Source organism: Macrosteles quadrilineatus, unplaced genomic scaffold (assembly GCF_028750875.1).
Source record: "Macrosteles quadrilineatus isolate MER2022 unplaced genomic scaffold, UCM_ALF_1.0 Scaffold_7__1_contigs__length_78375512, whole genome shotgun sequence".
Taxonomy (NCBI): domain Eukaryota; kingdom Metazoa; phylum Arthropoda; class Insecta; order Hemiptera; family Cicadellidae; genus Macrosteles; species Macrosteles quadrilineatus.
Window position 1 is genome coordinate 14,598,115 of NW_026542600.1, and position 15,098 is coordinate 14,613,212.

Here is a 15,098-nt window from a genome sequence, read left to right on the forward strand (position 1 = left end):
TGGTTTTGTTCGATTTCCAATGTAAACTTTAAATTAGAAGATACGTTATTTAAATAATTGTTCAGAAGCTGCAGTTGTCTATAATTGTCTGTATAAACTAAAAATATGTGGTTCACATATCTTTTGTAGGAAATTATATTATTGCAGAGTTTATTTCTGTCAGAGGAAATGGATTCATTCTGGAAGTGGTTCAAGTAGATTTCAGATAATATGCTGGACAGAGGTGAGCCCTTAGCCAAGCCGTCGTTCTGTAATTATAATTTGTCGTTAAATGAGAAGTAGTTTTGCCCTAAGGTGATTCTTAGTACGGTTATTAATTTGTCAATGGCTTCGGGGCTGAGTTCAGAAATTTTCGACAGGTTGTCTCAAGTAATATACTTCTTCCTTGTTAATTTTTCATATCTTACAATGATTGTGATAGCAATTACCATTCTTTCTGTATTCTTCCCTTTCTTTGTTGCAGAGTTGAATAAGGTTGTCTTTCTGAGATTGCACTGTTTTTAGCCTAGCTTTTAAACCAACATGTCCATGTTTCAAACTTTCAAAACTATCAAAATTATAAATAATAAAGGTATAAAGTTATTAATACTAATTATGATAGTAAAACTAAGACACTACTATGCGCACCGGGGTACACAAGACCCCCAATGAACACAAGCATGCACGTGGGGGTATGCCAGACCCAGGGTGGTGATAACAGGTCAATGACTCGCTCAAGACTAACTACCCTGTTAGTTGCCAGATGATAGTGTATGCTATTATAGGTAGCTACTGTTATACTAACCAGGGTTGCCACCATACTTATAAAATTATGACAAAATTACCATAAAATATACCTAAAGTATAGTAAGTGGTGCTCAATTTTAATCGGACACTCTAATCATCATTGGACCAAATATAGTACAGTAAAAATATGTTTTGACCCCAAAAAAATTAGCACAACCGGGGAATTTGGTACAGATGTTGGGTGTACCTTCCTTTTGAATATACTAAAAGTCCCCTAAAATTGAAGCTGTGCTACGGCCGCCATGTTGGAAAATGGCGGCATATTTCTGTATTTTTCGCTATAGTGACTTTATTATTAGAGATACGGGAAAAAGCTAAATGTATAAAATGTAGGTCATCTAAAAATACACATTTTTTGTATTTACCATCTTTCTCTAAACCCAACGGTTTTTGAGTTATTTGTTATTAAGTATATTTAGTTTTTTCTTTTTATCAAAAATAGGTGAAACACATGGAAATTGACCGTTACTTTCAAGGATTATGATAATTTATCCTATTTAGTTAAATAGTGTGATACTATAAAATCTAAAAATTTAAGCTTATTTTATGAATAAAAAAACTATAAAATAACTAATTTTCCAAGTTTCATCAAAATATATCTATAAACAAGCAAACTGCAACAGTTAACTAATTCATAAGAATAGCATGGGAGTTTTAAATTTACAATAAACAAATATTTGAGTAAACAAATTTTGGTCGTGTTTACTAAAAAGATGGCGAATGGTCACGATTAGAATATTAACCAAATGGGTTTTCAAAAGGAGATGGAGCCTGTTATTTAAGTAATATTAATTCGTACCAAGCACCGAAAATATTGTATGCAGTAAGGTAATCTACCATATTTTGTAAAGTACGCAATAGTCATATTAATATTTTATCTTCATTTTTTACCCATTTAATAGTTAACATTTTAGTATTTTGATGGCACCACCACACTAACTAACTATACTTGACACCCCATTGTAAATTTGGAAGGGTGTTTTTCGTGTCTAGTTCATGTTGGTGACTAATTAAGTATGGTATAGTATAGTTAGTTTTATTTATCAACAATCGGTGAAACCCATCGCAATCGACGGTTACTTTCAAGGTTTACGACAATTATTCATCCCACTTAGTTGATATCAGAGTGATAGTGGTAGTGCCATCAAAATATTAAAATGTTAATTTATTAAATGGGTAAAAATGAGTATAAAATGTTATTGCGTAGTTTATAAAATATGGTTGATTTCCTCACCGCATACAATATTTACGATACTTGGTACGAGTTAATATTACAGTACTTAAATTACTTAAATTAAAGCTTCATCTCCTTTAGAAAACCCCTTCGGTTAGTATTCAAAACGTGATGAATAATCGCCATATTTTTAGTAAACACAACCAAAATTTGTATATTTAAATTTGTAAATTGTAAATCTTAAGCTACCATGCTACTATTTTGAATTAGTTAACTGTTTCAGTTTGTTTGTTTATATATTTATTATTTTATGCTAAGTTATTGATATTTTACTAAAAAAACACATACTATAATAACCTACCTGTAGCAGCAAACCTAGGTACTTGTTGAATCTAATTTTATTTAAATAAAATTAATAAAACATCCAATCTAATGGAAATTTGCTGAGTCTGCAGGTTTGCTGTGGCAGAGTTGTTTTACTCATAAAATAAGCTTAAATTTTTAGATTTTATAGTATCACACTATTTAACTAAATGGCATAAATTATCATAATCCTTGAAAGTAACGGTCAATTTTAATGTGTTTCACCTATTTTTGATAAAAAGAAAAAACTAAATATACTTAATAACAAATAACTCAAAAACCGTTGGGTTTAGAGAAAGATGGTAAATACAAAAAATGTGTATTTTTAGATGACCTACATTTTATACATTTAGCTTTTTCCTGTATCTCTAATAATAAAGTCACTATAGCGAAAAATACAGAAATATGCCGCCATTTTCCAATATGGCGGCCGTAGCACAGCTTTAATTTTAGGGGACTTTTAGTATGTTCAAAAGGAAGGTACACCCAACATCTGTACCAAATTCCCCGGTTGTGCTAATTTTTTTTAGGTTTATGGAATTTGTATCTTATTTTTACTGCACTAATAGGCAAATAACACTATTATCAGGGACATATTCCCGAAAAGGTTTTTACATTTTTTGATGCAGCATGCAATATTGCCTACTATTTTTCTACAAAATAAACTGACAGGACATATATTGGCCATTGGGGTGATATTAGTGAGGTCGGGGAGTGCGCTGAAAAGTGGGGGGGCGGGGACTTAAAGGCGGCAGATACTTAAATACGTCTCTTGACTATTATATAGGGTTATTCGTCTATTTCTATCACCACTTGCCATCTTTTATTTATATTTACCGTCTTGTGAGTAACACTGTCAGTATACACTTATACATACTTATACAGTTTAGTTTACTGGTTTTTTATATATGTTTTAAGTGTTATAAGACGTTTCTTTTATTTACTTTCCGTATGGATTCATTAAGATACCAATACTTAAGCCTGGATTTCAAGATTTAATTAGTTATATTTTCTATTTCAGTTGGCAATTTATTAAATAATGATGTAGTCTCGATAGTGATATCTGCTTGTGTTATGTGTCCTTTAGACGTTCCCAGGATTGCGTTTGGCCACTTCATAGAACAGACAACTAAGTACCAGATCAATAGTCCATTTATTATCAAGCAGTACTACTTCCAGGAGGAACTGGATCGTAAGGATGGCGTCCTCGAGGTAATAGGCATAATAGTAAATTTTTCAGCCATTAATTACATCATAGTACAATAAGCTACGTCAATATCAGACTCGCAAAGTTATAACCTTACAGAGAAAAGGAAAAAATACAAATTGACATTAAAGAAATAATTGATAGAAAAATAAAAAAATACTGTAACATTATTTATTATCTTAACACTAATACCGAAACCCTACCTAGGCTGATGTAAACCGAAACCCCCAGTCTGTGAGACCCCATTTGAAAAATAATGGACTCCTCTTAGACACACACAAACCGAATCCCTTGGCCTGTGAGACCCCGCTTTAAAATATACTAACAATGGGCTTCTGAGACGGGCATGTTATGAACAGACAACCTGTCAAGGTCACGGCACACATGCAAATGAACAAACAATATATCAATAGGTAGGGGAGGAAAAGGGGGGAAGGTATTGGGGGAATGGAATCTCCCAAGTAAACAGTGTTGCCAACGTGCATTTTTGAAAATTCCTGTGGGCCTGTCAAACCGGGGTTTTGGTATTAGTGTTAAACAGTAAAACTATCACAGGGAGACAGATGGGACATATTTTTACAAAATATCAAATTTCAAAATTTTACCAACTTAAAATGGCAGTCATTTAAATTTTCAAACCCTAAATATCTTGAAATAAGTAATTATACTAAAAAACTATTGTGTATATGAAATTTTATGACGAATCCAAGGATACCTTGATTGAAGAAATCGGATAGTAAACACTTACGATATTAAATTTTTTGTGAGACTGTGCAAGATCCAGTTTGTCCTGCCGTACCTCACAAATGCCAAATGGCGCAGTGCAACAATTGAAAGAAATGGAACCATCAAAACTTAGATATACATGGTTTTTACAAAAATGGTTGTATCTTGAATGTTTAACAGATTTTTACAATTGAAGAATCGTTGAATTAGTAATAAAATTTCCTAAAAACGCATACAGTTGGTAATTTTTAGCATAATCACTTAATTAAAAGTTATTTATTTGAGATTAAAAATTGTAAATGGCTGCCAATTTTGAATTTGGAAAAATGTATAAATTTGATATTTTGTGCAAAGCTTGTTATAAAGTAGTCAAGCCCTCAAGGAGATAAAAGGTGAATGCTTGCACTCAGTTGATTGAGCTTGGTAGAGCTTACTCGGTTGCACTTCTTTGCTCAAGGAGTTTGAAGTAAATATTGTCTTATAAATCATTAGATTTATCATTTATCTGGTAAATGATTTATAGTATGAGAACCAAAAAGTCTTTGGAAATCTTTTAGAAAGCTACTGTTTTCTTATCTGTTCTCTTTCTACTCTTTTTGTAAGCGGTCGCTGACACGTATGTATGTGTGTGTAAGTATTTTTAAAATTTACTGATTTTTGTTCAAAGTTTCCGTATTTATGATTTCTGTTTTGTTTTATCGTATAAACTGATTCTGTTAAAATAATTATATCATATTTTAAAGTACAGCTTAAGTATAAGTAAGGTTCCTGTGGCCATAGCTTTGCCTGTTAATAAATGATTTTTCATTTAATTTATTTTAAGGCTGAATACTATTTCATTTTGTTGTAATTATTCAAGTTGATTTAACAATGATGTTAGACCCCAGGTCTGCTACACGTTATAATTCTTCAAATTTTCCAAAAAAATACATTATTTCTTCTTTAAAGGTGCATGTGAGAAGAACCGAAGTCTTTGACGACTCTTTCACGCAATTGCAGTGTAGGACTCCTGAAGAGTGGATGAACAGCTTTCACATAGTTTTTGAAGGTCAGTTAAATTTCTTTCTTATTCAAAACAATGGACTACCATTCATGTTGTAAGATTCTTATGAAATAAACTTGCCACAACCAGCAATGAAAACTACATCCCTAGTATATTATATTTTATTAATTCAAATCAAATCAAATTAATCTTTATTCCAAGACAGCAATCTACAAAAATCATACAATGCTGTATAGGCTGCGTCAATATTGTATATAATAAATTGATAAAACATTTTATTTGTCAAAACAAATGTCAAAATATACTTCTAGGTCATAAAAACGGAACTTTAATATCAAATTCTTAAAAGCTATCTATCTAATGGTAATACTTGAACAAAATTTGGTAAATTATTGAATAAATTAATCGAGGAATATTTCAAACTATTTTGAGTAATTCTATAAGTATAGTAATAATTTCTAAGCTCAGCCTACTGGTCTTATAACAATGGATATCACTGTGGGAACACAAATATTCTTTTTACAATACTGTTACTTTTTACTGCTCAGGAACCAAAGACCGTGGTGTGTGCCATGTTTCTAGGAAGGGTGATTTTTACGTATCAGTCAAATTCTGTGGCCCCAAGAACACTAATGTGTCAAAGTTTTAAGTAAGGGAAGTCATGATACAACTCCTTGAAACCCTAGAACTCTGGCTAGTAGTTTCCAAACTTTATTAGTCCTGGATACACTGCGTGGTTAAGAGCCACATCCTGCTTGTGGTGGCCCTGATTTCAATGGCCCATCGGATCTAGTCCTGTAAGTCGATAAATAATCCTGGTGACGGGTAGCAGCACTCATCAGTAATGGCATGGCACCGAAGACGTCAAGAGTTGGCTGTGCCCATTGGTGGACAACACCAGGTGGAGTCAAAGAACTGTGTTTTCAGGCAGATGAACTGCCTTGTGTGGTTAGAGTAAAGAACTCAAAGGCTAAGGAAGTAAACCCCGACTGAAAGTTCGGCAACCTGAAGTCGTAGTTAGCAGCATCAACATCAGGAATGAGAGAGGTGGGCTGATAACCTGCTTCAACTCAAAACAACACTATTACAGAAACTGAAAAAAAATATCTCGATAATGGAAGAATTTTAAAGGTGATTGAATCCTGCATAAATGAAATTGGACACCTCTGGACTTACATTGTTTTCCATAAGTAAAATGTATGCAACTACAGTATGTAAATAGTGTATTTCTTAAATGGCTAGAGTTTACAAACATTTTCATGTAATTATAGTTATAATTATCTTTTTGAGAGTTCATATAGGTTTTTTCAATGCGGCACTAATACAGTCTCAGCATAGCCACTGAGGATGCCACTTTACTGTACGGGCAAACCGTCTAGCAACAGTGTATCAATGACTCCACGGTTGACACCAAAAAACACTACAATGAAAAAGTTATAACTGACACTTAAGCAAATGATGGTGTTTTTTTTTTTGTTACCCTTACATTATTTTTTATTTCCACAGAAAACTAATTTACTTGTTTCTTCTTTGATGCTGATGGTGAATCCGTTTTTGCATTTCAGGTGAAGTGGGACAAGATGCAGGGGGCTTACTTCGAGAGTGGTACACGATATTATCACATGCTATCTTCAACCCTATGTACACTCTATTTACCACATCACCCGAGGACCAAGTTACCTATATGATCAACCCCTCCTCACACTGCAATCCTAATCATCTCTGCTACTTCAAGTTTGTTGGTAGAGTTGTCGGTAAGTGTCAATTCATAACTGATAATGTTGATAACATTAGGCTTAGTGCAAGGCCCCACTAGAAAAACAGACCATGCTGCTGAATCCATGACGTCAGACTTATGGATAGAATCACTGCCATATCCCATATGTTTTAGGTAAATACTCTTGCTGTTTGTCAAAATTTTAAAGGCAAGATTTTAGTACAGCTATCCACCACTGTGACGTAGTGTTGCGCTGCCAGTGCTGCAGCATGGCCTGTTTTTCTAGTAGGGCCTGCCTCAGTGGTACAGTGAAAAGTGTATGACCAATTGACTAACTTAAATCTGACCAAATATTTTAAAAATATGATATCAACGTAATCTATTTGGCAATAATTATTTTTAAAGTGTTATTTATAGTTCCATACATGACAAATATCTTTTTGTTTTGTTACAGCCAAAGCAATCTTCGACAATAAATTGCTAGGATGCTACTTCACTCGTTCTTTTTACAAACATATCTTAGGAATTCCAGTCAGTTATACAGACATGGAGAGTGAAGATTATAGTTTGTACAAGGGTCTGATCTTTCTCAAGGAGAACCATGTGGACATGCTGGGCTATGAGCAAACATTCAGTACGGAGGTGAGTAATTTAAGCCTCATCATTTAACATAACCCACCTTAACTGTTTCAGAACAGAAATCTTCTTCGGGACTGGTAGATAGACTTAAGTAATCACTTTACTGTATTAGTTATTATGAATGCTATGTAGCCCATTTTAAATAAGTCATAGTTAATTCTTAAAGATTAGACATCTTTGCAATGAGCTAGCCATCCTTAATAAAAATAGCTCGGTGGTAGGTTAGTTGCGCAGATAATGACCCTAGGGTCATAAATGGGGAGGTTGGTTCCGCATTTTAATCTGGTGGGCCCCTTAACTAGGTAGGTTAGTTGTGCATTAATATTGACAAAGGTGGGTTACACTTCATTAGACAAGCATAATTAGCCTCACTAGAATGAATATTGAACATAATGAAGTTAAGTCAGAAGACAGAAGTGGAGGTGGCTGGGTCACACTCTTCGGAAGACGGGTGAATCAATTGAAAAGAAGTCCCTGGAATGGAATTCCCAAAGGACGAGAAAGAGAGGAAGACCCTGTGACATCTGTAGAAGAACAATAATGAAGGAAGCTTTGAGTATCGGAAAGACTTAGAGTCAGCTGAGGGATCTGGTACAGGACAGGGATGGATGGCGAGCTCTTCTCGATGTCCTATGCTCCTCCTAAGGATCGACAGGAAATAAGTCAGTAAACTGAAATCTGAACATAACCAAAGGAGGTGATTCGTTTGTCCGCCTTCAATGAGTACACATCTAATATACGCCTTAAATATACCTTTTTTTATTCCAAAGGTTAGCTATTATAGTAGTTATATTCTTCACAATTTACTTGTGATTTTTTCTTAGCTCACCTACATGCTACTACCTTTTGTTCACAATTTAAATTTACATATTTAAATTATATCAAGTAAATTTTGCCAACTATTCTAGACCCACAATTTCTGCCTGCCGGTAACTTAACTATTGGTGTCTGTAGTTTAGCTGCTAATTTATATATTTAAAACTGCATCTTGTTCCGTTAACTTAGTAAATACTAACATAAAATTATTCTCTTTAATTTGTCGTTTTAATACCCTTAGCTTTAATTCTTTGAGAAGACGTCTAAACCAAGGTGAAGACAGTAAGCAATAGTTTGAATAGAAGAATCGTAACTTTTTCAATTTGTTTCATCTGTATCATAAAAAAATGTTTGTTTATACCTCCTAATCACAAATCAGGTCCCTGAAGACTTTGTAATAAGAATCTGACCCTTTCAAATAATTTAATTAAAATTATCATTCATCTAAACCTGTTGAACAGTTTCCATCTCGACCCCTAGATTTAATCGGCTCCTTCTGAGTATCCCAGGGACGAAATTTGAGTGTCTTGTGGCTTGTCCTTGGGGTATTTCAGCATAGCTTATTTTCTGAATAAAATTTTGTCCCTCCCCCCTGGAATTAATGTGCCAACTGTTTGGAACATTATTGAGTAGATCAACAGTTCTGTAATATCTTTATATATTTCTGACTCACCTATTGCAGTTAAATTTGCAGACGTGGATTTTTTAGCTTATAATAAGATCAATCCTCTAGAAAAACAACAATGGATAAGAGTGTGCAAAATTGTGTTCATTCTACTGCATAAACTAAATATATCTAATAGAATTATTATTTTGGAAAGGATGTAATTAACCTAGCAACCTAAGGATGTAATTTTCAGGATTTGTGTTTAGGAACTTATAGATAAACAATAGGATTACAAAACATAACACTGATTTTTATTCCTAATAAAGGACTTCCTCATAAAGTAGATTGTAGAAGCCTAAACCTTTGACTAATAATACAACAACTAGACATTCCATCCCCATGTTAAAGTTGTAGCCAGGTTTTAATAAAATTTGTCTTAGTTGATGTGAGCCACCTACAGATTGCGCTGATCTAAATTACAGATTTCTGCCGATTACATGATGGAATGACTTATTATGAGCTATAGCAACTGTTGTGACCCAGCAACTATGTCAGTAACAAAAAATAAGGTAGAAAATAGAGTTTTAGACACTAGCGCAATCTCTGACTGGCTCACACAACTACCTTTTTCTTTAGTAAAAAATTGGCGACAGCTGATCCATATAGATGGGATGTCTTCTTCTGTATCCAATAGTCCATGCCTAAACCTATGCTCATCACAATGCATTGCTTTTATAGGTGCAAGAATGTGGTACTGTTGTCGTCAGAGACCTACTACCAAATGGTCGTAACATAAATGTTACGGAAGATAACAAAATGCAGTACATACAGCTAGTCTGCCAAATGAAGATGACTGGAGCCATCCAAAAACAGTATGTTCTTCAGTTCAATCTGTAATATGTAACTGTTAACATAAAATATGTTTAATATCAACATTTTAGTAAGTATTAGATAGTAGTGATGTGTTTGCTTTACTAGTATTCATGTATAAGTATCTCACAGTTTTTTAATGACGTATATGTCATACAAATATGTTGGTTACCTTTAAATTTTTGTTTATACAAGGGTATAGTTATTATGACTTTACCTTATGGGTAAATTTAAAACCTAGTTCATCAAAGAATTTAATTCTTGAATAATAGCTCCTATTCTTGGCAAATGTTTACAATCTTGCAAGTTTGTAATCCCCATTAATTTTGAATTAACTTACCCAGGGTGTCCAAAGGACCACCACTTATTACTAATCTATATTTGAAAAATCGAATGAACAATACAATACTACACAAACTACCATACAACAGGATACTACACAACAATACAGTACAAAAATCTTTATTTACATGTTCATTGAGTACATGTGTCAGAATAATAACAAAAATTTTTGGATTTAATGTGTTGTTGAAGCTGGTTGTTAAGGAATTCTTTTCTGAGTGGAATGGCCTTTCTTGCAGCCATGTTGTTAATTGATTCTTGAAACGGTGAGTTTGTTCATTTCTAAGTTGTTATGGTAGGTTGTTGAAATACAGGGGAATTTTTAGGATTGCTTCTTTTCAAAGAGACTTAGATGGTGAGGTGGTATTGCAAAGCTTGAGGCGTTCCGTGTATTGTGATGTAAATGTCTCTGTTTCTTGTTTGATTTGTGGAGATGGCATGGAGAATTGCCTCAGGGATGTAAAGTGATGTCAGTGTAAGGATTTTTAGTTCCTTAGATGCATCACGATTGCTTCCTTGATATTGAAGGTCTGCTAGACATCTTATAGCTCTTTTTTTGGATAAGTACTCTTTTTAGATAGTTGTTAGATGTACTTCCCCAGACCGCCAGACCATACCTGAGGTGTGACTCGACCAGGGCATGGTAGGCTATTTTTGCGGTCTCCAGACCACCAACCTGCTTCACTCGTCTGATGACATAAATGCTAGAGCGTAGCTTCTTGCAGAGTTGGTCAACGTGCTATTTCCATGTCAGTTTTGAATCCATGATAATGCCGAGATATTTGGTGCTATTTTGTTCTTCTATCTCAGGGATTAATACGTTTGTATCTTTATTTTTAGTGGAGTAGTTCAGCTGAACAGTTTTATTTTCATTTAGAGCCAATTCGTTCCTGTACAATATTGTTTAGTCCTGTTGAAGGTTATATTGATGTTTCGGTTTAAAGTTTCTGTTGATTTGTCAGTTAGTGTGATGACAGTGTCATCTGCATACAGTGTGGTTTGGCAGTATTCTTGTAGCTGGTCTGGTAGGTCATTTATAAAGGAGGAGGAACAGGACTGGTCCGAGAACTAATCCCTGTGGTACTACTCTCCATATAGGGAAAATTTGGAATGTATTTTATGGCGAGTGTTTTTTTTTTTCAAATATTTTATTGCCATTAAGTATACATGTCATACAATAGGCCAGGTCAATGGAGATAATATACAATTCAAAGTACAATGTACAGAGTCAAGTGTAAATTAAGTGTAAAGTGTAAAAAATGTTTTTTTCTACATGCTGAATCTCAACTAGTTGCTGTCTGCCTTTAAGATAACTGTGGAACCATTGTTTAGACTTTCCCTCAATACCCAGAGCTTCCAATTTTCTAAGAAGTGTCTTGTGGTTAAGGCAGTCAAAGGCCTTGCTAAAGTTCAGAAACAGACTTGTGACTGAGGAGCCATCTTCTAATTGTTGTATACGTAATATACCGCTAATGTTCATACTTTTTACAAATACCCACACTTTTGGATATATATCTTATCTAGTCCTGGATTAAAAACCCATTTATAAATAGGTACTACCCACTGGGAATTTACCAAGGCCACATTACTACGGGTGAGATACCAGTAGCCTACCTCTGATTCAAATACCTTGGTATGGGAATTGAGAATAGTAAAGTCTCAGCCACCAGAGCTCACTATTCTGATAAACCTATTTATTAATGTAATATTTATTTAAGTATACGATATAATAATTAATTAATGTTTAAAATGTGTATTTAAAAAACTGGACTCTAAATACAGTTAAACTAAACACTTTTTAATCTTACACCTACTGTTAAGTATGCTTTTAGTAACCAGCTTGTGGCATGTTACTATGCAGCCGTTGGTTCAGTACGATAAATACTTAACAAACCTTGTTAACCATCGAACATTATGCTACAGGAAGATAGGCATTCAAAAAGATTTACCTGTTAAAATATGTTAAGATTTAACTAAAAGACCGGTATTAACACCCTATATTCTAGACTTTACGGGTAATGTAATTGTTTTGTTGTCATTTTCTATTTCCATCACATATTGTCTAACACCATCATTTATCAATCAAAATATCATTTCCAGGCTTGACAGTTTCTTGGAGGGATTCTACGAAATAATCCCCAAGGAGTTGATTAGCATATTCAACGAGAAGGAGCTTGAGCTTTTAATATCAGGGATGCCTGATATTGACCTGTGTCAACTGAAAGCTAACACACTCTACCAAAATTACCAGCCCGACTCACCACAGGTATTTTTTACAAGTTTACTTATTTCTATTTAAGTATTGTAAGAAGTTCTTGATTATAAATATTTTCTTGTGAAAATCGTTCAGTCAACGGACTTACTTGATACTAAAAGATTTTCTGCTGGAAGCTTCACTGCGCCCTAGTCGTCACTCTTTAACGATCATACTAAAATAATGATAACAGTAGAATCTTAAATGCGGAGTAATTGGGGAAGGGATAGATAATTGGAAACTATTGTCAAAATACATACATACACCAACAATACATACATACAAATCAATAAATCAACGATAAATACTGTACCGGTACTACTGTAAAAGTAAATAGACATTAATGTCATCATTTGCATCAACAAAACACAATACGAATCAAATCAATCGACAAGGAATAACGCAGCATTACAATATGTAAATAAAAGAATTATTACATGGGCCTGTGAGTGATAGAGTTCTAATTGTTTCTGTGGATTATTACCATAATAATTGTATTTAAAGATATGTATTAATGTATGACTAAAAAGAGATATACTTCTTAGGTCTACTGGGAAGATAAATTTGTCAAGGCATGGTGAGGGAAGCTATGGATTGGGGAATTGTTGATTTGGTCACCAATTTAGTCGATTAAGTTTAATTTGTTAGCTAATCTTAAAATGTTTTACACTGGAGTGGGTTAAATTTTAAAATCAATTGTCAATCATTACTGTAGTAAATATATTAATATAGGTGAATAGATAACTGAGAATACTTACTTACCTACTCTTACTCCCAGGGCCATCTATATCGCAGGGTATATTTAGCCGCACGAACAAATCCTGTCCAATTCAACCTGTATCCTGTTCTGTGGCTCCAACTCTCTGCAAATCTGACGACCTGGTCCCATCATCTCTGTTTCGGTCTCCTACGAGGTTATTTCCCTTCCAAAGCCTTCCTTCCTTTGGGGTTATTTCTATTGAAAATTTTAAGTTGAGACATTTCTTCCCTTCTCATAACGTGTCCAGCCCATTTTAGTCTTTTACACTTTATCTCACTAACAGTGTCTGCACTAATCAAAATATCTAACTATAAACTAAGGTTTGAAGAGAAAGGGCTTATTGCCTGAAAATAGGGGGAGAAAGGATAGGATAAGCATCCCACTTCATTCACTACAGAGCACAGAAGAAAACACAAAATAAAATAAGCACTGGATATTTCGATAGATATCAGTCTGACTGCTTACTAGTGAATGACTCTAAATATCTAATGTGACTTTCCATGTTGAGAAAGGGGCCAGTGGCCTCGAAATATCCAGTGTTTATTTTATTTTGTCTTTTCTTCTGTGTTCTGTGTTCTGTGTTCCTACATTTCTTAAGGTAAGCCTGCTTTTCCTATCCTTTCTCTCCCTTCACTTAAGTTGACAGTTTTACCACTAATTTCCCTATTGTGTTTCTTCCTCCACTCTCCTTGGTCATAAGTGGGACTAATATATCTTCCTCTAGACTTTGTTTTCAAAGACAAAGACTGAGAATACGTATTTTTTAATTCAGATTGATTTTGTGTCACAACTAATTGTCTGTAGCGTATTTGCATAGTCTGTGGCAATGAAAAATAAAATAAAATTATAAAATACATTTAAATACTGATTTGTAAAGTAAAGTGTAATACAAAACATAAGAAGGAACTGAGTTGATTTAACGGCATTCATTACACATTTCAAATTATATTGTCTTTTATGCTCTTTCACGTATGTTATTTGCACTAAATTTTTATTCTCTTGTTATGCTCTGACCATACTGAGCTGTTCTTAAATAATTTGCTATAATTTTCAGATCCAATGGTTCTGGCAGGTGTTAGAGGAGTTAGATAATGCTGACAGAGCAAAGTTCCTGCAGTTCGTCACAGGATCTCCCAAACCTCCACTTAAAGGGTTTGCTTTTCTGGAAGGTATTGAAGGGATCCAGAAGTTTAAGATCTGTCGTGACGAACTGTCTACAGATCGTCTACCTTCAGCCCATACTTGGTACGTACATAAGTAGCTAAACCTTTCCCGTATGATTAAATTATCATTAGTACAGATAATGATGAAAGTCAAGTTTGATTCCCTACACTAACTTTCTCTCTAATTCGATTATAGTCTTGTCGTATTATCCTAGTTGTTTGTGGAGTTTAACCTTAACTGTGCAACTAACTATTTCGAAAAAGATTTAACAACTTTTGAGAGTTGTTTCCAGAACCTTTAAAAAAGTAATTTTGATTATTCAAAAAAGTCTTCAGTTTTGAGTACTGGACTATATGTGTTAACTGAGATGATCAAATAAAAAGGCATAGTGTAAATACCTCTTAATCTAAATCATTTTAGCAATTCCTTATTGAGTTGTTCCTTGTACATTCAGTTGAAAAGTATTTCCTTAATTTTGAGATTGTTTTTCTGTGTTTCAGCTTTAACCAGTTAGATTTACCAGCTTACGAGACAACATCGAAGCTTCGTTATTTGCTTCTAAAAGCAATCAATGAGTTTGCAGAGGGCTTTGGACTCTTCTGAAACTCAAGGTTCAAGATTCTTAAAGTCTTTATTTATAATACAGTACAAATTTTTATACACGAAAAGT

General features: G+C 33.9%; 1 protein-coding gene across 1 annotated transcript; it reads left to right on the top strand.

Annotated features, from left to right (window-relative positions):
- The first annotated feature begins 210 nt into the window (after positions 1-210).
- Positions 211-15,031, top strand: LOC128998806 (E3 ubiquitin-protein ligase HUWE1-like). The gene is made up of 9 exons (XM_054425163.1): positions 211-223; positions 3,411-3,535; positions 5,205-5,304; positions 6,825-7,013; positions 7,431-7,618; positions 9,777-9,910; positions 12,351-12,516; positions 14,319-14,509; positions 14,929-15,031. Exons 1-9 carry the CDS (start codon positions 211-213, stop codon positions 15,029-15,031), a joined length of 1,209 nt encoding a protein of 402 aa, XP_054281138.1.
- The last annotated feature ends 67 nt before the right edge of the window (positions 15,032-15,098 follow it).